The sequence below is a fragment of the Notechis scutatus genome, chromosome 4, assembly GCF_049901735.1.
Source record: "Notechis scutatus isolate UNSWTSFEM ecotype Mainland chromosome 4, rNotScu1.2, whole genome shotgun sequence".
Classification (NCBI taxonomy): Eukaryota; Metazoa; Chordata; class Lepidosauria; order Squamata; family Elapidae; genus Notechis; species Notechis scutatus.
In genome coordinates this window covers 13,509,812-13,534,134 of record NC_142012.1, presented here as the reverse complement: position 1 = coordinate 13,534,134, position 24,323 = coordinate 13,509,812, and the positions used below count along the sequence as shown (strand labels likewise).

Below are 24,323 nucleotides of genomic sequence, written 5' to 3'. Positions count from 1 at the left end.
AGTTTTAACTAGTCTGTGAAGATCCCTGAAATGCCAGCTTCATAACAGCCTGTGTCATATCTGAATTCCTCTTTTTTCCTATTTAACTTATCTTCTATATATATAAAAGCGAAATACCAGTCACGCATCATCACAAAATCTCCAGAACCGTAAAGCCTACAAACTTGAAATTTGGCACGTATGTTCCTCTTGGCTTCTAGATGCTCACTAAGAAAGGATTTTTCGAAATGACCACCAGAGCATTAGTCTTTCCTATATTATTATTAACATGCTTTGATGCTAAGGAGTTCTACTTCACCTCCCCACCTGAAAAGAAATCTCTTCCATATGCAAAACACAAGCAGAGGAGAGGAGTTTCAATTTCAGTTTTGGTATCACAACAGCCAACCAGCTTTAGTAGAGAACAGTTGAGCTAAGCCACTCCTTGCTGTCTCCTTGCTCACACAGCAAATACTGTTTCAATTTCCATGTTTCAGTTTCCAAACAGCCCTCAACTCTCTCACACACTGACAGGATGCTAGCCAGAATAATACTGATGGATGCAGAGGCACAATTCCACCACCCCCTTATTTTCCTCCCCAAAAACTAAGCCCAATCACATAATTTTCGTAGCGAAGCACAAGTATAGGGCTAGTCTATCTATATATTCCCCCAAGCAATTTGTGGGGATTTTTTAAAATGAGAAGTAGCTCCTTCCTTGTATTACAACACTGCCATCTAACAAGATGAGATAATTTTATGGTGTCAATAGTAACTCCTCCATACTGACACAATACATTAATGAAAAACCCAATGAAGTTAATTTGTATATTCTTGTGAATCAACCCCCCTGTTTGTCCAAAGAGGTTTCCCTTAATATGATTCCCTCTGATGATGATACAGGGGCAGTTTTCATTGCAGATGCTTGTGAAATAAATATGGATGTTTGCTGCATGCGTTAAATGTGAAGTGTTTTGAATAGGAAGTTACGTTTAATTGAAAAGAGCACAGAGGGATAGAAAGAGAAATTACTTAAAGGTAAATGGTATTATGGAATATGTAGTCCATATTACCTCTTTTCCTCCCATGTTCGTTCAATTAACATTTTGTTTAGAAAATTTCATTTAGGAGGGCATGTAAGACCTAACTATAGCTTCTGAGACAGATCTTTGGTGTGGATCTGCTTAAAATTGCCTTAAGGTTTCTAAAAGATTCCTGTTATATTGAGTCCTGAACTTTTAACTTTGGAACGATGCTAAATAAAATTGTGTTTGAAATCAACTGGTTTTATTAAATAATTTATTACAACATTCCAGATTTCAATCCAGAGAAATCCATTGTTTTTTGTTCAGTAAATGTATGTGTTTTTCCTGAAGGTTAGAACAAGCAAAAGAGGCAGAATCCAAGGATGCTTTGAAGGATTTAGTTAACCTGATAACCTCATTAACAACATATGGTGTGAATGAATTAAAACCAGCTGGCGTTACTACGGGGGCACCTTTCTTACTGCCTGGATTTGCAGTTCCACAACCTGCAGGCAAAGGTACTGCTATTCTTGTCCACCTTATACACGCATAATAATATTGACAGTATATTGTCCTGGGTTTTTATAGTAATTCTATTAAAAAAAATCCCTCTGTTCTAAGATTCTTAATCATGTGCTTAAATAGACCCCAGAATAATTTTATTTTTTATCCATGAAAATATTCCTTAGAATATGCTCCTTTGCTTCATAGACCAATCAATTACTTATAAAATCATTTTGAATGATTGCTTTTAGAGCTTTAAATTATTTAAATGGTATTTAAATTAAAATATATTTGATGTATACAAGTAATCCTTGATCTTGGACCATTTGTCCAGCAACCAATTAAAGTTACAACAGCGCCAAACAAATGGTGATTATGACTGGGCCTCCTGGGAGTTCCAGCCATCCCCGGTATCCCTCATGGTTAATCGCAATCTGAGCGCTTGGCAACTCATCTGCACTTCCCACTGGTTGCCTAGCACCCTACAATCACATGATCAGCCTTTGTTTCTGGCTTCCCAGACCTTTCCTGCTGGCTTCCCCAGAAAGTCATTGGGGAAGCTGGCAGGGGAATGTCATGGTCCTTCCAGTTGCTGGGGATAAGCCTCCCCCATCTCCTTTGCATTCACTCCATGCTGGCTACTCTCAGCAAACCTCCTTCGCATCCATTTCAGATTCCTGTCCTGCCTGCGATGGAGAAGGCTAATTGTGTGTGTACACACACACATACACACACACACACTTTCTCGTAGGTCACAATGTGAGGAATATATGTATATATATTTACTTTCTCTCTCTCTTTCTCTCTTGTAGGTCACAACGTGAGGAATATCCAGGCCTTCTCAGTCCTACAGAATGCCTTTCTTAAAGCAAAAACCAGCTACCTTGCACAAATTATCCTTGATGCCATTTTGAATATATACATTGCAGATAACGCCAACTATTTCATCCTGGAATCCCAACATACTTTGTCTCAGTTTGCGGAGAAAATTTCAAAGCTTCCGGAAGTACAGACAAAATACTTTGAGATGCTTGAATTTGTCATCTTCAGCTTGAATTACATACCATGCAAAGAACTGATCAGCGTCAGCATCCTCTTAAAATCCAGCACCTCCTATTCCTGTAGCATTATTGCCACAAGGACTCTGCTTAAGTTCACGCGGCATGACTACATTTTTAAGGACGTTTTCAGGGAGGTGGGACTTCTGGAAGTGATGGTGAATCTCTTGCACAAGTATGCTGCTCTTTTGAAAGATCCTACACAGGCCCTGAATGATCAAGGTAGATCCCATCCCCACTTTTCCCCCTTTCTTTAAAATCTACTTTCAGTTGGATTTTTTTTTTTTTAAAAAAAACACTTCACTTTCTATTTTTTTATTTTTATTTTTGGTATTACTGGAGATGCAAACTATAAATACAGTGGAACCTTGGGTCATGAAATCGGGTGACGAACAAAAAATCCACCCGATTTTTAAATCAGGTCACAATTCAAAAATCAGGGAGTGAATAAAATTGTTGCGGAAAGATTCCCTTTCCGCGCCAATTTTCCCTTTGGCACCAATTTTTCTGACTGCACTCATGCACAGTCAGTCATGTTCCCGGACACGACCAAATTGGGTCGCGATCAGAGTCTGGAAACGGATTATGGTTGCGCCCTGAGGCTCCACTGTATATCAGGTGTGTCAAACTGGCAGCCTGTAGCCCACCCCAGCTCCACGAAGGGGAAAAATGTTGCAATACGTCACGTGATGGCAACGTGACACTGCAAGTTTGACACCCGTGCTCTGTATGGTTATTTTGACATTCGTTCCAAGAGTAAAACTTCCCCCAAAAGAAAATTTTGAACCTTCCTGTCTACTGTCCAATGCTTATATGTGAAATACAGTATTTGATGCATTGTGGCCACACCTATAAATTGTGTACCCTTGTCCAATAGATGTTTTATACAATGATGCGAAGCTGCAATAAGTCAGTGCTCAAAAGCTGAGTGCTGCACCAATGCTCATTTTCGTAGCAATTTTACATAGGGTATCATATATTAAGTAGCAGTGACGTTCAGAATTAATGATCATAATAAAGTATCTTCTTAAAATTGTTTTTGTAGGCGACTCAAAAAATAACAGTTCAATTGAAGACCAAAAACAACTTGCTTTGCTGGTTATGGAGACCTTGACAGTATTACTCCAAGGATCAAACACAAATGCAGGTATTTGACAAATGACTGGTTGAAAGAAATGAGCAATAACCCTTAGGTGATGATGTTTGTTCTCAAAATGTATTTAACTCTATCCTGGACTGCATGTTTATGTGGGTTTTTTGAGACGTGAAATCAATTGTTTGAAGGAAAAAAAGAGTATTAGTAGCAGAAGACTTATTTCATTCGGCATTTTTAGTATTTGTTTTTATTTAGGACATAGACTAGCATAAAACTAATACTATATTAACTTTATGCTAGTCCATGATTGAAATAAAATAAATAGTAACTAGATTTGGTCAAGGTCAGTTGGTCATTTCCCTTAGCAATTGCCATTATTGCAAAAAGTAGATCATTGTTAACAAGGTTATATTAAAGTATTTGAAAATGCATTCACTTTTTAAAAAGTAAAATGGAAAGCAATTTGTAATCCTTTCCCTATCATTTATAAGGCTTTTGAGATAAATGAAATTTTATGTATCTGGTTAAAAGTACCTTGTATAATGATGATAAAATTCTAAAATAGTTTAAAGGACATTAAAACAATAAAAACACCCACAAAATAAATAAATATAAACAGCAGTCATGATGATTAATCAATTAATAGTAAAGCCAAGAAACAGAATCCTTCACATAACCCGAGCCCCAGACATAGCTTTACTTGAAAAAAAGCTTTAGCTTTTGAAATAAATATTTAGATATTTATTGTATACAAAGGACCATGAATTGTATGATATAGAATTGGAAAGGCCATTTAGATCATTCCACTCAGTCCAGAAATCCAAATCAAAACATGATTGTCTTAATTTCCTCTTGAACACCTTCACCATTTCTCTATATAGTTCCTAGTTTTTCAATCCTCCTGTTAGGACATTTTTCCTGATGAGCTTGATATATCTTGTCATACCGACCATTCAGCCTAAACCTACCTTCCTGTATTGTGGTGCAAGAGAAGAAGGACCATGAACCTTTTTCTACATTATATCCTTTCAAATATTTGAAGAATGGCACAATATTCTCCCTCTAATCTTTTCTAAAGCCATGCCCAAATCCTTAAAACTCTCTTCACAGGATAACTTCTAGTTCCCTGATCATTCCTGAAGATGCTTCGGATTCTTGGGATGCTTCTTAAAGTAAATTGTCCAGAGCTGTATATAGTACTCAGGATGGGAGTCTTACCAATGCAGAATAAATTTGAATAAATGCTTCCTGTGATTTAAAAACCATTATTTCTGTTGATTCAAACTAAATTACATTTGCCCTTTTTTGGAACCACATTATATTTCTGACCCATATTTCTATTCCAAGATTTTCACCATAGGTATTATTAGAAGCTATGTGTAGCCTATTTTATTACTTTGCTTGCCCATGTGAAGAATTTACAATTGTTTCATATGTCTTTCTGTTGTTTTCAGTTAAAACTATTTTTGTCTTCTAGACGATTAGCTATTCTACCCAATTTTCTATTGTGTAGATTTAATGTGCATTCTCTCCATCTCTTTCTTCAAATATTAATAAAAATAAGAAAGAATAGAAGGCCTAAGATCGATTGTGTGTCATTTCCCCACACCAAATCTGTATCTCATTCCAGTTTGATTAGACATTATTGATCAACATTATTTGACTTTGGTTTTTGAGTGTTATCTTATCATGCCGACCAGACCAAACTTAGCTAATTTAATAATTGAATGTCATGGTGAATTTAATCAAATACTTTCTTAAAGTCAAGATATATTATCTGTGCAACATCCCCACAATCTGTTAAAGTTACCCAATCAGAAAAATGAGATAAGATTCATTGGACAAGATTTGTTTTTCCTATAGACCCATAAGTGGAAAATAACTGATTAAAAAAATACGTAGTTTTTGCCACAATTGCAGTCTCTTTGAATTTTTATAACCTTTGGCAAAGCTGCTGTTCCTGATTTAGAATGCTTACTGGCATTTTTGAGTTGGCAGCCATTATAGATCATTATGCAGCGTGGTGCAGTGGCCTAGAGGTGGAGCTCTCGCCTCACAATCAGGCTGTGAGTTCGATCCTATGTAGAGGCAGATATTTCTCTTTCTGGGCACAATGAGAATATATCTGCTGAAGAAAACTCCACATTGGCAACAGGAAGGGCATCCATTCAGTTGGCCAGACTCGACCCCACAAGGGGTCGTTAAATGATGATGATGATGATGATGATAGATCATTATGGCAGTCTTTGAATTTCTAGTGGTATTATTGCAACTATTCCTTTTCACTTGTTTACATTGTAGGCATCTTCAGGGAGTTTGGTGGAGCAAGGTGTGTACATAACATCGTAAAATATCCACAGTGTAGGCAGCAAGCACTGATGATAATCCAGCAGCTGGTGTTGTCACCAAGTGGTGATGATGACATGGGGACTCTCTTAGGTTTGATGCACTCCGCTCCCCCCACAGAATTGCAGCTGAAGACTGATATATTAAGAGTACGTATGCAATTCTTATTTTTTTCCCACTATTTCATAAAATGAATCTTTCCATCCCAATAATCAGATATAATTGTTCTGAAAATTAGTTGCAAGGTTTAATATTGTTATATCAAAATATGTGCGTGCTCTGAAAGTTTTCATTTAATGACCCAAATAACAAATGTAAACTGAAGAAATAAAATGTTTAGACATTCGTGAAGTACACAAGACCAAGTTTGCACAATAAATCTGAGAAAGATAGTTGAGTTGAATTTAATGAATGTCCTAGAACTAGCACAGAAGACTTATTTCATTATTCAAGTGACTTAAAAAGAATAGTTGCAGGAATTGGGTATGTCTAGTTTAATGAAAAGAAGGACTAGGGGTGACATGATAGCAGTGTTCAAATATCTCAGGGGCTGCCACAAAGAAGAAGGAGTCAGGCTATTCTCGAAAGCACCTGAGGGCAGGACAAGAAGCAATGGGTGGAAACTAATCAAGGACAGAAGCAACTTAGAACTAAGGAGAAATTTCCTGACAGAACAATGAATCAGTGGAACCACTTGCCTCCAGAAGTTGTAAATGCTCCAATACTGGAAGTTTTTAAGAAGAGATTGGACAACTATTTGTCTGAAATGCTATAGTGTTTCCTGCCTGAACAGGGGGGTGGATTAGAAGACCTCCAAGATCCCTTCCAACTCTGATACTTTGTTATTCCTAATTAGAATATATATTTTAACACAGTGTAGAAATGATTAAGGGACAGTATTGGCCAGGATTGGCTTTTGTAAATTGGAAACAACTTGGTTGTTCAGTTCCTTGGATGACTTTGACCATTTTTCCAAGGTTGGTAAAATGAGGAGCCTGATTTAGCTAAATGTCTGTAGAGATTGTCAGTCCTCCAGGTCTTGGTTGTCCCAAAGGTGCTTTTTTTTTTCCAAGAGGCAATTGGACTTTCTGGTTTTTCTTTGAAGACGTTTCGCTTCTCATCCAAGAAGCTTCTTCAGCTTCAGAGTTGGAAAAGCTTCTAGGATGAGAAAAACCAGTTACCTCTTCACAAAAAGCACCTTTGGGAGAACCCAGGTTGTCGGGAACAATATGCTTTTGTGGTCAGAAAGTGCCATAGTAAAGCACTACGTAGTGGTAGATAAGTCAAAGTGCTATTGCTTTTAATCTGTCAGTGCTGAGATGCATCTAACAAATGCCGAAGAATCCCTGTGCTGTCTTATTCATACTGCCATATTTTAAACATCCACGTAGGCCTTGCTTTCGGTATTAAAGGAGAGCCATCGGACGAGAACAGTTTTCCGGAAAGTTGGTGGATTTGTATATATTACCTCGTTGTTGGTTGCCATGGAGCGGTCCTTATGCTCTTCCCCCAAAAACGGCTGGGAGAAAGTGAACCAGAATCAAGTCTTCGAACTTCTCCACACGGTGCTGTGTACCTTGACGGCGGCCATGCGTTATGAGCCAGCCAACTCGCACTTCTTCAGAACGGAGATCCAGTATGAAAAGCTGGCGGATGCAGTAAGGTTGCTTGGCTGCTTCTCAGACTCCAGAAAACTAAGTCCCGTGAATGTCTTCCCTTCCAATACCCAGCCATTTCAAAAACTATTGGAAGATGACCTGCTCTCCATGGATACCGTCTCGCCCACTCTAAAGCACTGCAGCAAGCTCTTTATTTACCTCTACAAAGTCACCACAGATTCTTTCGACAGGTATGTTGTCTGCAAGAAAACAACCTTGCTCAGAAAGCACCAGTTCAACCCTGAGCCACAAATATTTTCTTCTATTGGTTGTCCTGTGTTTTGGAAGATTGAAATCCGTGTCATGTATGCAATATTAATCTGGAGAAGGCTAACTTAGTGCAGTGCTCACTCTTTAAGATGGATGAAGGCCAACCATTTTCTTTATGTCCCAGCTCTTTACTGCCAATGATTTATGTGTCTGTAATTTCATTTTATAACTACATTGCATGCACAATTTACAACAGGGAATTGTATTGGAGAAAGAATCTGGTTTTTTTTGTAGTAATGATTGCCTGTGTTATCTGAATGTTGGCAAAGAAGGATAGGGTTTTTGTAGAATAATAGTTGTGGAGCAGCAAATAGTTTTGCTGAAATAATACCTTTGTGTTTGAAAGTTTAGATGTGCCATCATCACCTATAGAAACATCATTTATTCATAACTTTGGATTCATCCCAAAAACGTACCCTCTTTTAAACCTTTGTTTATTCTTTATTTGGAATAAAACAAGCAAACAAACCAACTTTCAAAGCTTTTAAACCTTGGTTTAAAAGAGGGTTTGTTTTATTCTGTTTTTTAAAATCACACATCAACATTTAAAAGCAGGGCCAAATTCGCACTTTAAATAATATATGAGTTATGAAGGTTTTTGGAATTAAAATAATGCTTGTTGGAACATGTCTTATTTTTACAGTAGTTAAGAGCATTTGAAGTTTTTGATTTCTGGAAATACTGGTATTCCTTACAATAGAAATTGATACATTAAAATATACATTATTGTACTGTAGACTGTTGCCTACACTTTTTTCATTGCTTTCCTCTTGATGGAAAAAAACTGAGCTGTATTAGTAGGATTTTGAATCTTGATGCTATTTGTGCAGCATATATTGTGATATTAACACAAAGACTCAGACGTAGGGATAAAGGCACTGAATATTTAATGTCTAGTCATAACAACATTTAAGTATTCCTTTAATTGTAAGCATATGTATAAATAAGTTATCTTTCACTGATGTTAGTTTATTTTTTTTTAAATGTCATACACTATATATTTAAAGCATTTTCAGATTTCTCAAAAGTTGGTATTCTCTGATGCTGAAATTTAAGAAATCTGGACTGAAATTGTTGCATAAGTATTTCTCTCTCTTTTTCCTTTCCTCTTATTGTTTCCTCTTCCTACTTGAGCAACTTTTTTTGAAAACTCCCTACTGTATTATAGAGTGCTGTATTAGTCCTAATGATGAAATTAATAGTGTCTGCTTACATTACGTGTTCTAAAATGTGATCCTCTATTACGTGTTCTAAAATGTGATCCTCTATTACGTGTTCTAAAATGTGATCCTATATGAGTCTTCTATTATCTTTTTCCCAAATCCTAAACGATCCACATTGTCACGACGGGAAGAAGCCATGGTTAACAGTCTAGCACTTTTGCCTTAATGCACGAATCATGGTTAAACTTGAATTTTGCTTAGTCTATATATGTCTTTGAAAGCTTCCTATGTTTCTGTTTTCGTTTGTTTGAATGTTTTGTCATCTTTTCGAGTTCCTCCTGAAAAATCCATTTCTCGTGGTGAAACTGTAAAACTAACAAAGCTTCCAGCATCCTGTTCTCTCTTCTAACTTCTCTCTGTCCCCTCTGTGTCTGTTTTGTCTGTAGTCGTGCTGAGCAGATTCCTCCTTGCCTGACCAATGAGTCTTCTCTCCCCTCTCCTTGGGGCACACCAGCTTTGACCAGGAAAAGGTACCGATCCTTTTTAAACAGAAGTTGTAGCTAAAAAAAGGGTTGGGTTCTTACCTTCCCCAAACTGAGACCCTGTCTTTCTGTGTTCTTCGATCGTTGTTATTGTTTTTTAAAAAAAACTTTCTCTGGAGTAAGGCTCTTTTATTGAGTCCATAAAACAACCACTAATAATATATCATTAACTTCTGTAAGTGTGCTTCTTGCTCCCCCCCCCCTGTTATATGTAATTAATTTGTCTGCACTTAATTTAACTGAAAGATTTATCAGAGGGAGGGAGGGAGGAAGGAAAAGAAAGAAGGAAAAGAAAGAAAAAGAAGGAAGGAAGGCAAAGAAACAGTAAGGAAGGAAAGGAAGGAAGGAAAAGAAATAAAGAAGGAAGAAAAAGAAGGAAGGAAAAGAAAGGAAGGAAGGAAGATTGGTTGAACATTCAGATTATATTTGATTGGTTAGAAATTAAATTAAATCAGTGGGTCAAGTAAGCTGCTCCTAACTACAGGTAGTCTTTGACTTACAACCATTATTTACCAACAGATCGAAGTTTTAACAGCCTTAGAAAAAGTGACATATTACCTGTCCTTGAAGTTACAACCATCATTTGTTGTTGTTGTTGTTAGTTGCGAAGTTGTGTGTCCACCCATCGCGACCCCATGGACAACGTTCCTCCAGGCCTTCCTGTCCTCTACCATCTTCTGGAGTCCATTGAAGCTCACGCCTACTGCTTCAATGATTCCATCCAGCCACCTCATTCTCTATCGTCCCCTTCTCCTTTTGCCCTCAATCTTTCACCTTTACAATCATCATAGCACCTATGTAATTGCCATTTGGGTGGTTAGCAACAGGTTTGCATTTATTTACAAATGGGCACAGTATCTTGCAGTCACGGGACTGTGATTTGTGATCTTCCCAGCTGACAAGCAAAGTCAATTGGGGAAGCCAGATTTGCTTAACATCCACCTGAGTCATGTATGCAGTAGTACAGGCTGCTTCTGCTGACTGCCAGCTGCCAGCAGTTCAGCAGTTCGAGTCTCACTGGCTCAAGGTTAACTCAGCCTTCCATCCTTCCCAGGTCGGTAAAATGAGGACCCAGATTGTTGAGGGCAATAGGCGATTCTGTAAACTGCTTAGAGAGGCTATAAAGCACTGTGAAATGGTATATAGTCTAACTGCTATTGCTATTATTTATGTAATGACTGTGGTAATATGGTCACGGAATCAGGCCTGATGATTCACTGAACAACCATTTCATTTAGAGACTGAAATTTTAACCCCAATTGTGGCTGTAAGTCAAGGACAACCTGTAAGTTTATTTATTTATTTTAGTGGACCTATGCTACCTATACCGACGCCTGGTCCAGACTATTAAGATTATTGAATTTTCCCTAACTCTTAGAGTTTGAATAGAATTATTGCTGAAATTTCATGAGATTTGGAAATCTTAGGAAATGTCACCTATTGTTCATTCATTTTTCTTGAATCTGTTCCATCTGTTGCACAATGGTACCAGTGTAATGAAAAGGTTGCAAGTGATACTTTAGGATTAGCTAAAAAGGAAATGTTTTTATATAAAAGAAAAAGTTAGCCTCCGCTGTCAGTTTTGATTGTGCAATTTTATACAGGTAATCCAAGATTGGCAAATTGTATTTAAAAAAAATATTTTTTTGCAGTTGAACTTTGGATATCACTATCCTTTAAGTGCAAAATACAGTTTCTCAACTCCCAATTCTTAAAATGTTAAACAAAAAGTAGAGAATGGGACATAATGAAGCTGATAAATTCTGTCTGACATTGTTTTATATGATCTTCTATACATTCTACTTTCCTACTACTGATAGGTTCAGTCTGGGAAAAATATGAGCCCCGAGGCCCTATTTATATGTCAGGAGTGTTATGAATACTTTGGATCAATGTGTTTCTGGTTAGAAAAATAGATGAACTCAAAGATTAATACTCATAATAGCTACATAATAGTTGAATGGGCATAAATTATTGCCTATTATTTCCTATTTCCTGCACTCTTGTTCTATAATATCAGCATTCAATTCCAAGCCAGATGTCAGCGTTCCAATAAAACTCCCCCATAACCATTCCGCACTCAGAAACAAAGTCCATCCAAGTAAGAATTTATTAGAGAAATCATATTGGCATATCTGGGAAAACCCGAATCTGAGAGTTCTGGGATTTTCCTTCCCCAAGAGAAATTCAAAGATCCATCCCCTGCACCTACCAGTCCATCACATGGCCCAATCAAACGTCCCAACTGGAGACATTCCTCCAGACACTCCTCTCCAGGTGCAGGGTAACTTGTCCTTGACTTTTAAGAGAGAATGTTGTTGAGTCTACTTTCCTACTCACTAAGAAATCCCCCCTCCCAAATTCCCAGGCACTAACAAAGCCTTCAAGTAAAATATGGCTTCCAAGGCTGACACCAGGTTTAAGTTAGATCACCTGTCACATAAAACCTGACATTAATTGGGATTGTCTTCCGTTCAGACCTGTAGGGAGTCATAAATATTTAGGTGAAAAACACGTACATAAACCTGTTGTGATTTAAATAGCAGATACCTTAAATGAGTGTATCTTAAGCCAGTCTATGACCCTGTGAAACAGTAAATGATGCCCCTCTCTCAAATTTACAACTAAGGCTTGAGCCTTCTAATGTTGGGATGAGGAAGGAATTAGAAATATAACACTTGTCAATCATTAATCTTTCACCTCTTTGCCTCAGGACTTCTGAAACTGCAGACTGTAGAACTGTAAAGACAAAATGAGGGGCAAACTCTCGTGCAGCCCTCAATGAAATCGAGTTGGACACCCCTGCACTAGACCAAGCTGGAAAGTTTTTCCACAAGCCCTTAGTGAATTATTTAAATAAATGAATAAAAAGTCTCCAAATGTTACCGGTTATTTTTAAAAAGTGACCTAAAGAAGTAGAGATAGTATTACTTTGAACGTTGAGTGTACAGTAACACCCTTAATGAAACGTATTATTTATCATTTTATTTGTTAAATTTATTTGCCGCCTGTGGGGCTACTCTAGGTAGCTTACGATAATTAAAAAAGGGGGGGGGAATGAAAGCAAAAAATAAGCAGAAGAGAAGTAAAATAACAAAACCCATAAAACAAACAGTGAAAAAGGAACACAACTTGAAAATACCACCCGTATTGTATGATAACCAAAAAGAGCAGAGAATTGCAGGAAGAGGGGAGTCTGCCATGAATCCAGCAGCGAGCTCCAGTGTGGAACTCCCTCCTTTTCATAAATATTTCTATATGTTTTGGCAACCCACTGGCTTGTATTGTTTAGTTCTATTTTCAGTGCACTAAACTCAACATGTGACCAGACAGGGTAACAGACTTGACCATAGAAACCCAGAAAATACTACTTAAACTCTTGCTTTTAACCTAATGGCTGAAAGAGTAGATGCAGTGATAGTCAATGCTTACTGCTTACTTGCCACTAAGAGGACACGGATAATCTGTTGGCTAGATTTTTCTTCACCTGCTTATTCCAGATAAATAGATAAGCCAACAGCTGATAGTGATATGGAGGGAGAGATAAGATGCCTCAGTCTCCCTTCACTACGAAATCCTACAGAGGAATTTCATCTTGCAGAAGATGAGTTGCTCCATTGAGTTACCATGTAGATGTAAGTAATACAATGTCACTGTGTCATTTACCCTAGTAATTCCCACGTTCTTGAGGGTGTTATTTTCTGGACAAGGGATGCACTGCCAGTCAACCATAAAGCATTGATCTTAAACGTAAGATGTAGATTGCCCTTAGTCAGCAGGACGTGGATGTACACCACAGAGCAAACTGATTGTATTATATTCATCCAGAACATCGAACAGCCCACAGACCTACTTGCTTCCTTTTGTCTCTGGTTGTTACTGGCCATTTGTGGATGTTTTTCCCCTAATTGTCTTTGAACCTTGGTCTTTAAGAGCCCTGGTGGCGCAGTGGTTAGAATACAGAACTGCAGGCTATTTCTGCTGACTGCTGGCTGCCAGCAGTTCAGCAGTTTGATCCTCATTGGCTCAAGGTTGACTCAGCTTTCCATCCTTCTGAAGTTGATAAAATGAGGACCCAGATTGTTGGGGGCAATAGGCTGACTCTGTAAAAACTGCTTAAAGAGGGTTGGTTGTAAAGCAGTGTGAAGCGATATATAAGTCTAAGTGCTATTGCAATCAATCCTTCCTTCCTTCCTTCCTTCCTTCCTTCCTTCCTTCCTTCCTTCCTTCCTTCCTTCCTTCCTTCCTTCCTTCCTTCCTTCCTTCCTTCCTTCTTTCTTTCTTTCTTTCTTTCTTTCTTTCTTTCTTTCTTTCTTTCTTTCTTTCTTTCTTTCTTTCTTTCTTTCTTTCATCAACCATAGTTTTGCTAGAATGAAAGCTTTGTGCTCTGGTTTGGCTTTGCGATTCAAATCGCAATTTATAGCTTTCTCCAACATTTAATATGTGTCGACTATGTTGCTGATAGAGGCAAAATGGAAACAATACAGTCCTGCAAACTTTTAGGATGATGCAAAGTGCCCAGGCAGAGATCAGAATCAGTTTGAGATTAATATGATGCCATCAAATTGGGCTTGGTTATTTATAGAGCAAATGTATTTTTTGGGGGGGAGGGGAAACTGTGATAATTCAGACAAATTACAGTAACAAAGAATGACTTCATACCCCCAAAAAAAAGCACATAACCACATTAGGTCAGTGGTGGGCAGATGCTTTGTTTTTAAAATTGAGATATATCCTACTTTTTATGGCTACAATTCTGTTTCCCCATGTTTTCACTTAAAATTGGCAGGAATTGTTTTTAGTTTTCAGTACACCTCATTATAGGCCTTCTGATGACCACATGTTGCTGAGCCCTGAATGAAAAGATGATAGGACTGGCATTTGTTTGTTTGTTTGTTTGCATAAGATTCTGTGACAGCTGCTATCTGGATTACACATTTATAGAGCTACATGTGCAATAATGTCATCTAGTATGATATGGTCATACCTTGTAAAAAGAGGTGTGTAGGATACGTTATTCTTCATGTTATGGATAGTCCTTGACTTATAACCACAGTTGAGCCCAGAATTTCCATTGCTAAGCAGTTGTTAAGTGAGTTTTTGCCCCATTTTGCGACCTTTTTCGACACAGTTGTTAACCAAATCACTGCAGTTAAGTCAATCATCTGATAGTTAAGTGAGTCGGGCTTCCCCTGCTGACTTTGTCAAAATCCAGCAAGGAAAGTTACAAATGGTGTTCACATGACCCTGGGACCATGTATTCTATACAAATAAATTACTTTTGAGAACCTAAAGATCCCTTACCAATTAAAATGGATGTTTCTGGGGTATTCAGATCAAATTAGCAGATGTGATATATATATGTATATATCTATGTATATGTAGATAGATATATGTATGTATGTATGTATGTATGTAGATATGTATGTATGGTATTCAGCTTTGTTCGGGTATTTTCCCACGTCATTATAGTTGTGCTGTTAAAGTTGTAGCGACTATTCTGAAACAAAATATACAAAGCTGCTTGATTATATACCATTATATACCATGGTTATCTGCCCCTAAGTTGGTCCTACAGATCTTCAAACTATGCACTCGTTAACATGGGTGGCCATCTCTTCTTCCCTTTATCTTTCACCTTTCCCATTATTAGAGCCTTCTCCAAAGAACTAAGCCTGTGCATCCTAAGTAAGATAATTTTAGCCTAGTCATTTGTGTTTTGAGTGAGAATTCTGTGTTCATTGTTCATTGATCCATTTGTTCCTTTTCTGTTGTGGCCTGTCGGCCGCCAGCCCCTCCAGCAGCTGATTCAGAGGAGGAGGAGGAGGAGGAAGGGTGGGAGTCAGGTTCAGCATCAGGGCAACCTGGGAGCTCCAAGGGGGAAGATGGAATGGAACTGTCAGAGAGAAAGAGACAGAGGCGGAGCCTGGGCCGTCCGTCAAAGCTCAGATGGAGAGTCAACAGCCTCCAGGTCTGGAGGTGGCTGATGAGGAGGAGGAACAGCTGGGTGCAGTGCCTGACGCGTAGCTGCGCAGAGGAGAGGAGAGCAGTGGAAATCTATGGGCCGGTCCTTGGGAAGGAAGAGCCACCGCTAATAGCGAAGCCCCACCCTAGCTCTGGGGATAAAAGGCAGGGGGCAGAGATGAATAGATGTGGCAGACAACTATTTGTCTTCCGGCCGGACGGATTTGTCAGCCTGAGAGAGAAACTTTTTGCCATGGCTGCCGGCACTCCTAATCTTTTGAGTTCACGTCAGAGGGTTTGTCGTGTTTGGGGAGCTGGGTCAGAACATTATCTATGGTATATTTTTTTTCAAATAATTTTATTAAGAATTATAAATGAAGAGAATAAAAGTACAAAAAAACTACATGCCAGTTGTCACCTGAATTTTGATCACAGGACCATGCGGATGCTGCAAGGGTGGAAAACGGCCATAATTCACTTTTTTCAGTGCTCTTGTACTATTGAATGGTCCCTAAACAAAAGATTGTAAGTCGAGGACTACCTGTATTTGTGTTGTGTTCAGAATATAATACACAGTATGGTAATGATACGCAAGCTTCCTTTTCGATCCAGTTGGATGAAAGAAAAAATGTTCCTCTCCCAAAAGTATTTTTTTCCAAAAAGCCACTGGATTTTCTTGTTTTGTTTTGTTTTGTTTTTCTATGAAAATGTTTTGCTTCTCATCCAAGAATCTTCTTCAGTTCAGACCTGAAGAAGCTTCTTGGATGAGAAGCGAAACATTTTAAGTCCAGTTGCTTTTTGGAAGAAGCATCTTTGGGAGAAGCAATGACCTGGATGATTTGAGAATATTCTTAAATGAGAAGTCCTCTTTTTTTATCAGACAGGTTTATAGCTCATCTGGACTAGCTGACATATAATTATTAGGGCAAAAAAATATTCTGGAAAAAAATATTGCTGTGATGCTTGTAAAAATAAGAGAAAGTGCAAGTTAGTATGGAAAAGAAAAAAAATTAAGGCATTTACAGTAGTACAAACATCATTGTATATTAATAGATGAAGTTTATGATTATTTGAACTTGAAATATTCAGTACTTAGTTCAACTCTTTGAAAGAAGAGTCTAATGCTGTCATTTTTCCTTGTCGCCTTTAGACATGCGTATCATTCAGTGTCAGCAGCATCTTCAGTGTTTCCTTCCAAAAATGCCACTGATGCGAAGTTACACAAAGGAACTATACTACTGCAAAATCTGGATGCCGTTATTATCCATCCTGGAGCTATGCTGGCTATGCTGGATCTTGTGGTCTCTGTTGGGTCAACTATACAGCCAGAAGTGAGAGTCTTAATATTGCTTCATTGTGTATCATTCCAATAATTTATATAATATTATGATTTATATTGACTGTTTCCTAGTATGATTTGATTGCTTATTGTACCCTATGACTATTATTAAGTGTTGTACCTTATGATTCTTGACTCTTGATGAATGTATCTTTTCTTTTATGTACACCGAGAGCATTTGCACCAAGACAAATTCCTTGTGTGTCCAATCACACTTGGACAATAAAGAATTCTATCTATCTATTCTATAAACCAGGGGTCTTCAACCTTGATCACTTTAAGATGTGTGAACTTCAATCCCCAGAATTCCCCAGCCAGCATGATGCAAGTTGAAATCCACTCATCTTAAAAGTGGCCAAGGTTGAGAAACAATGCTATAAACATAGTGAACTTAAATCTTAGGACATATTTACTTTCTGGAATCTGTTAACACTACTAGTTCAGTTTATCCAAGAAAGTTTGTATTTTGATTGGCACCTGGAACAACATGGTTATACACTGACATGATGTTTAGAGGAAAAAAAGTTAATTATCCTATTGGTTTTCCCCAAAACATCTCCTTCCAGGTGTTGTCCTATGTATTTTCAATATGTGTTGGGAATCTGAGTCTGCCTGTTTTACTTAGAGTTAATGTCATGGCTGGTAACCAGCATAAAATTCCCATTTCTGATCTATATCTATTGTTCGAGTAATAATGTACACTTTAGAACAAGTGTCAAATTCGGATTTCATTGAGGGCCACATCAGGGTTATGTTTGACCTCGGGGGCCTGGGATGGGCCTGGGTGGGTAGGTGTGGCCAGGGTGGACATGGCCACCTCGACGTCACTCATGTTGGGGGCACCTATGAATAGATAGATAGAATTCTTAATTGTCCAAGTGTGATTGGACACACAAAGAATTTGTCTTGGTGCAAATGCTTTCAGTGTACATTAAAAAAAGATACATTCATCAAGAGTCAAGAATCACAAGGTACAACACTTAATAGTGTTATAGTTGACAATAGAGAGAAGGGAGGGGAGTTTCAAAAAACAAGCAGCAGTGTGGAATCGAAAGTACATTCCATTCGTATTTTCTTCAAAGACTGATTAGATAACTGAAGCTTCTGCCATGCAAAAATTTAATTGGAGAGCATGACTGATGACTCTTGGCTATTGTTTTTCATTGGATGATACACAGTGGGGGGGAGCAGAATCAGGGGTGACAGTGAATTACGTATCTCAGAGTTGGCTACGCCCAGGTAAATGCCAGAGGTAGAATGTTAACTTCAGATAAATCTTTTTTTAGTTTTGGGAGTGTGGCTCGAGGCTCATGATTTAATTGGAGTAACTGCCGGAACCCTGACAAACAGTTTATATCCGGGATGTGAGGGGGTCTGTAAATATTTTCAGTGGTGGCCAATGTTAAGGCAAGACTTATTTATGTCCCTTATAATATGTCCCTTACTGCATGCTCAAATGCAAAAGAGAAATGCAACTTTTCTCCTTTTGTTTTGTTTTTAGTTTGTTTTGCTAGCCCTTTGCCAGTGAAAACGTAGCTTGGGGGGGGGGACATACATGCCCCCGCCAGCTCCATCTTTGCTGCCAGAGGGCTAGAGGAGGCCATCACGACCAAAAATGGAGTCTCGGAAGGCTGCGCGTGGGCCTCTCAAGCTCCATTTTCTCTGGCAGAGGCACTGTGGGCCAGTCCTCCGCTGTTTCCAGGGTGGCCCCGCAGGTCAGATCTAAGCACCCCACAAGCCAGATCCAGCTTCCTGGCCTTGAGTTTGACAATAATATACAGGTAGATATTCAAACACAGTGTTTTTGCTTTATGTATTTATAGCATGCACTGGATCTCCAGCTTGCAGTGGCCAACATCTTGCAATCTCTTGTACATACTGAAAGGAATCAACAAGTTATGTGTGAAGCCGGGCTTCATGCTCGGCTTCTGCAGAAATGCAGTGCTGCTCTTACGGATGAGGACCATTCTTTGCATCCACCTCTCCAAAGGATGTTTGAAAGGTTGGCTTCTCAAGCGTTAGAACCGATGGTGCTGCGGTAAGTGAGAAAGTTTGGTTCAATTCAGATTGTTATTCAGAAAGAGCGCAGAGAAGAGCAACCAAGATGATTAGGGGACTGGAGGCTAAAACATACAAAGAACGGTAGCTGGAATTGGGTATGTCTAGTTTAATGAAAAGAGGCACATGAGGGACTAGGTATGTCTAGTTTAATTGGGTATGTCTTGTTTAATGACTAGGAGGGACGTGATTGCAGTGTTCCAATATCTCAGGGGCTGCCACAAAGAAGAAAATTGAAAGAAAATTGTTTTCAATTTTCAATTCATGATTTTTGCATTCTGTCTAATGACAAAAAAGTACTCTATAAATTTTGTAAATAAGAAAAATAACAATAGAAGAATAATTATAACTGATGCGTTTATATACAGCACAGACTTGACATTTTTAATGTGTTTGTATGCTGGTTAGTTTCAGGGTTTTTAAAAATTTCATTAAAGAGTTTGAGTGAAAGCCTTTAGATTAAGGGATTAAAGATTAAAGTTAAAAGCAACGTAGAATAATCTGAAGCTTCTCTTATCTCTCCATTTTTCTTTAGGGAATTTTTACGTTTGGGAAATCCTCTGAATTGTGGAGCCTGGGATAAAAAACTATTGAAACGGTATCATGTACATAAACCGAGCTCACTCAGTTATGAACCAGAGATGAGAAGTAAGGGTTCAAATATTAAAAATGCATCTGGGATTCTTCTAGCACAGGGGTGTCAAACTGGGTTTCTTTGAGGGCTGAATCAGAATTGTAGTTCTCCGCAGCGGGCCGGGTGGGGTGGGGGGAGACGGGATGGATGCCTCCTGTAGCACCCTGCCAGTCAAAACGGGGCACAGGTTGTGCACAGCTCCCGGAACCCCATTTTCGCTAGCAGAGGCACCGGGGACCAGTCCTTTGCTGTTTCCAGGCCAGCCCTGTGGGCCAGATTCGGCCCGCAGGCCTTGAGTTTTACATCCCTGTTCTAGCAGTTCTTAAAATCTCGTAATTCTTTGAGCAAAATCTAGAATGAGTCCTAATGAGATTTGCTTGTGTTATTATAGAGGCCTTTTGGAATATTAATAGAAAAAGCTTGATTGAGTACAATTCTAAAAATCGTTTAACCTTGGATAAGGAGCCAGAAAAAAAAACACCACATTATTACAGTGTGGTGTTTCTCTTTGAAACCTTTCTAGGGGTTTCTGTTGTCAGGTCTAAATATTCACTTTTGATAACCACTCCATAATTTAAGATGTGAAACCAACTTCAAAGTCTGATTTAAAATCAAAAATAGAATAAAGCCTGGGTAATAATAGTATATCCAATAATTATAACTTCTATTATTGGAGATAATAATAGAAGAGTCACATACCTTGGTTGTGATTAAAAGACTGACTATATTACGGCTATATTTAGTCCAGTGTCTTTAATAGCTGAGGTTTACTTAATAATTTCTTTTTCAGTACGAGGCTGAGTAGAAAAAGATTTCTCTTAGTGGGAAGAAGGTGGCTAAACTAGGTAGACATTGTTGTGGAAATTACATTTGGATGCTACTGTGTGTCATTAAGATGTGCAATGATTGATGGGTTGATTATATGCCATCAACTTGATATTATCTCTTAATGACCACATAGATAGATTTTCTTCGACAGTGTGAGAATTAACTAGATGAATATCTTAACATTTAATTCACAACCCAATTAAACTGGCATAGGGAGGGTTTGGGTCTGTTTCAGTGAATGATTTCATTGGAATTTTGCCAGTTAAAATTTTAAACGCTTTCAATTATATAAATGGCTTTTCGGCTCTTTTGTCTATTAAGGATAGCCTTGACTTTTATAACTTCCATTATGATTTTGAGGACTGATTTTATAACCGGTCTATCATTTTTAGAACCATCTAGTCCATGTAGAATACGTGAATCGGAATACGTGAGACTTAGCATCAAGCAACAAACCTATTTTTCCCCCCTTTCTCCGTTCGCTCAACCTCTTCCTTTTTTCACATTTGCTATTAACACAGCTATTCTTTTTTACACCTCTTTTTCTTAATTTCTACTATAGATAGTATGGTTACATCAATGGAAGGGCTTGGTACCGACTGTGTGTTCAGCTTACATGAAGACAGCCACTACAGGATTAGCAAGAGCCTTTTGAAGCCAGCCGAAGGAAGCACCGTGCCTCTGACAAGAGTAAAGTGTTTGGTTTCTATGACAACCCCACATGATATTAGACTTCATGGATCATCCGTTACGCCTGCCTTTATTGAATTTGACACTTCTCTTGAAGGGTTCGGGTAAGGTCTCGCAAAATCTTTTATCTTAATTCATTGTTCTTCATGGAGGTTTAAGGGGATGGTTTTGGTTTTACAACCATAAAATGTGACATGGAAGGCTGCTTTTGATGTTACACATTCTTCTGGAACAAAGTTTAAGATCATCCCAGAAAGCATTATTTTTTATGCATTACAACATTTTTTCCCCACTAAAAGTGGCCCTTGTATCCAATTGTCTTAAGTCTGGAAAGGCATACGGTGATCACAGAAAGCCCAGTATAATTCATTATATGGTTTACAGAAATTGCTCGGATTTAATTTTACACGTCTTAACAGCAGCTAGAATTGTATTTCCACAACAGTGGGAAAAAAATGAAGAGATCCTTACAGAAGAAAATGTAATTTAAAAAAAAAATAGAATGTGCAGAAATGGATAGATTAACATTTAAAATTAAGGAGAAGGGAGAAACTAAATACTTTTTAACATGGGATTTGTTTTAGCAATGGATAACTAGCAAAAACAGCAGTTAGAAATTTAAAAGCATAAGGGAATGATTAATTTCATAAGGAAGGTTCACTAAAATGAATAAGCAAATACTATTATTATTATGTGATCATTATTAATGTTATGAATATTATTGTTTTTTATGATTACTACTTCTTAAAATTAATTGTACCCAGAAATTGCTTGGATTTTTGATGTACTGGTCTGTAAAGAAATTTAGACTGTGAAAGCATAATGTGAGTTTATAACGGTTGGTATTTCACTTGCTGAAATATTGAATTGTCTCCTTAAAATATTCTTATTCCTGTCTTTAGAAAGAAAGAAAAAAAAAGGTGTGTGTGTGGGGGGGAGATAGGATCCTTGGATGTAATTCTAGCTCTGATTACACATCAAAATTGTGATGTAAATCCACAATGTGTCATTGTGCCATCTTTTTGTGTGAATCTTCCCTCCAACACACACACACTTTGATTTTTAATGACGTAGCTGTATCTGATTGATGTTTCCCATGGTTTATTAACCCTGGATCTTATATTCAAAGAACATCAGCAAGTACTTCACTTTCCAGAATGGAGACAAATGTACCATCACACAGACAGGTGGAAAACAAACGGCAAATGCCTCCTGACATTTGGAAATATTTATGGGAGGCGGGAAAACATATTTTGGGTCCAGTAAATGGTACAGTGATGCAAAACGATGAGGGAACATCATGCATGTGGGTGCAACTGAGAGAATGGGTGTTATTTATCGGTTTTAAAGTATGACAGTTTTATTTTAGGCTTACGGGAAAGTTTCTACTGTTTCCCCCCTCAAAATGCAAGAAAACCATGTGGCCACTTTTGAGCAATTGTTGGTGGAGAAGGTCCTGTGGGCCAGGGGTCTCCAACCTTGGCAACTTAAGCTTGGAGGATTTCAGTCCTCCAGGCTTAAAGTTGCCAAGGTTGGAGACCCGTGCTCTGGGTCACAAAAAAGGGGTCTGGGGGCTTGTCTGCAACCTGGAAAGAACAGGTTTTCCATCACTGCTCTTACAGTGACATCTAGTGAAGTCCCAGTATGATATTTATTCCTATTCCTTGCCATGTCTGTGCTTCAGAGACCGCTTCTACGATATTAATTTTTACTTACTATGTACTTACGCTCTATTTTGGAGATTTGTGTGCCTGCATGTGTGTCAGTACGAATGGGTGTGTGAGTGCCACTCTTCTTCAATCAATCCATATGTGCTGGCATTCCCTAGTTCACAATTCCTATCGAAAGCTGAAGGTCAAAGGCCGTTTTTGTATCTGACTCCAAGTAGGAATTTCAAGATTTCTACAGGTGCCAGTTAAACTTCCTTAAATGTTAGATTTATGTATTTTTGTCAGTGTTTTTTAACTTTACCATTTTTATTCCCTTCACTTTCTTCATTTCATATTTATTTATTTATAAAATGTATTACCGTTTTATCCCCTTCACTTTCTTCCTTTTATATTATTTATTTATTTATAAAAATTTATTGACTGCCCATTTTACCATAGGGTTACTCTGGACGGCTTATGGTTACATATACAGTTAAAACATAAAAAGTTAAGAACATTAAAAGCAATGATATTACTGTATTTTTCGGACTATAAGACGCACTTCCCCCGCAAAAAAAGTGGGTGGAAATGTCTGTGCGTCTTATACAGTGAATACGGGCCCATTTTTGGCCTCCCAAAATCTCTATATGTCTCATTTTTGCCTCTCCTGTGTCCAGAAGCACTCTGCAGGCCAAAAATGTGCCTGTTTTTGGCCTCCGGAGGCCTCCACGGGTCCAGTTTTTGCAGACTGCTTCTAAATGCCGGGGAGGGCAAAAACGGGATGCGCAGAGGCAAAAAACCATTTTTTTCTTGTTTTTCTCCTGTAAACCAAGGTGCGTCTTATTGTCCGGTGCGTCTTGTAGTCCAAAAAGCATGTTTATATTTTACTGTTTTTTAAAAAAAAATCAAGAAAGATATATAGTTTCCAAAAAAAATCTAGGTGATGTACAATTTACTATGATATGTTGCTGGCTTGACAACCTGTGATCCATTTGGTCATCATTTCAGAGATAGAGGTAGTCCTCCATTTGCAATCACAATGGGGCCAACATTTCCGTTGCTAAGCAAAACAATTGTTAAGTGAGCTTTGACCCATTTAACTGCCTTTCTTTCCACAATTGTTAAGTGAATCACTGCTGTTGTTAAATTAGTAACATGGTTGTTAAGTGAATCTGGCTTCTCCATTGTCAGAAGGTCGCAAAAAGCGATCACATGACCCTGGGACATTGCAACCACATGACCCTGGGACATCATAAATACATGCCAGTTGCCAAATATCTAAATTTTGATCTTTAAGTTGGCCCACTTGAAGTATGTTAATTGCCCCATAATGCACTGTTTCTCCCAACTGAAGGTTACAAACAGACAAACAGAAGAATTTTAATAATGTATTGATGTTACTATCATCATTTTTAGTCCAGATAATTTGCAAAAGAGCTAACTTTTGATCTAATTTACTGTATATATTGTTGATTTCATTTATTGTTCAGAAACTGTTCCAATTCATTCATCTCTCTTTC

General features: G+C 38.1%; 1 protein-coding gene across 7 annotated transcripts in view; it reads left to right on the top strand.

Moving 5' to 3' along the window:
- The window catches only part of WDFY3 (WD repeat and FYVE domain containing 3), a 182,410-nt gene that overhangs the window by 72,325 nt on the left and 85,762 nt on the right, over positions 1-24,323 (top strand). For 6 of the 7 annotated variants that reach the window (XM_087962815.1, XM_087962813.1, XM_087962814.1 and 3 more), the window contains exons 8-17: positions 1,356-1,522; positions 2,321-2,788; positions 3,612-3,713; positions 5,964-6,157; positions 7,400-7,857; positions 9,546-9,629; positions 16,756-16,936; positions 18,768-18,982; positions 19,538-19,650; positions 21,027-21,258. In XM_087962815.1, the coding sequence (XP_087818941.1) occupies positions 1,356-1,522; positions 2,321-2,788; positions 3,612-3,713; positions 5,964-6,157; positions 7,400-7,857; positions 9,546-9,629; positions 16,756-16,936; positions 18,768-18,982; positions 19,538-19,650; positions 21,027-21,258 (2,214 nt within the window). The remainder of the gene's footprint in view (positions 1-1,355; positions 1,523-2,320; positions 2,789-3,611; positions 3,714-5,963; positions 6,158-7,399; positions 7,858-9,545; positions 9,630-16,755; positions 16,937-18,767; positions 18,983-19,537; positions 19,651-21,026; positions 21,259-24,323) is intronic. The other variant, XM_026683686.2, reaches the window with a different exon arrangement.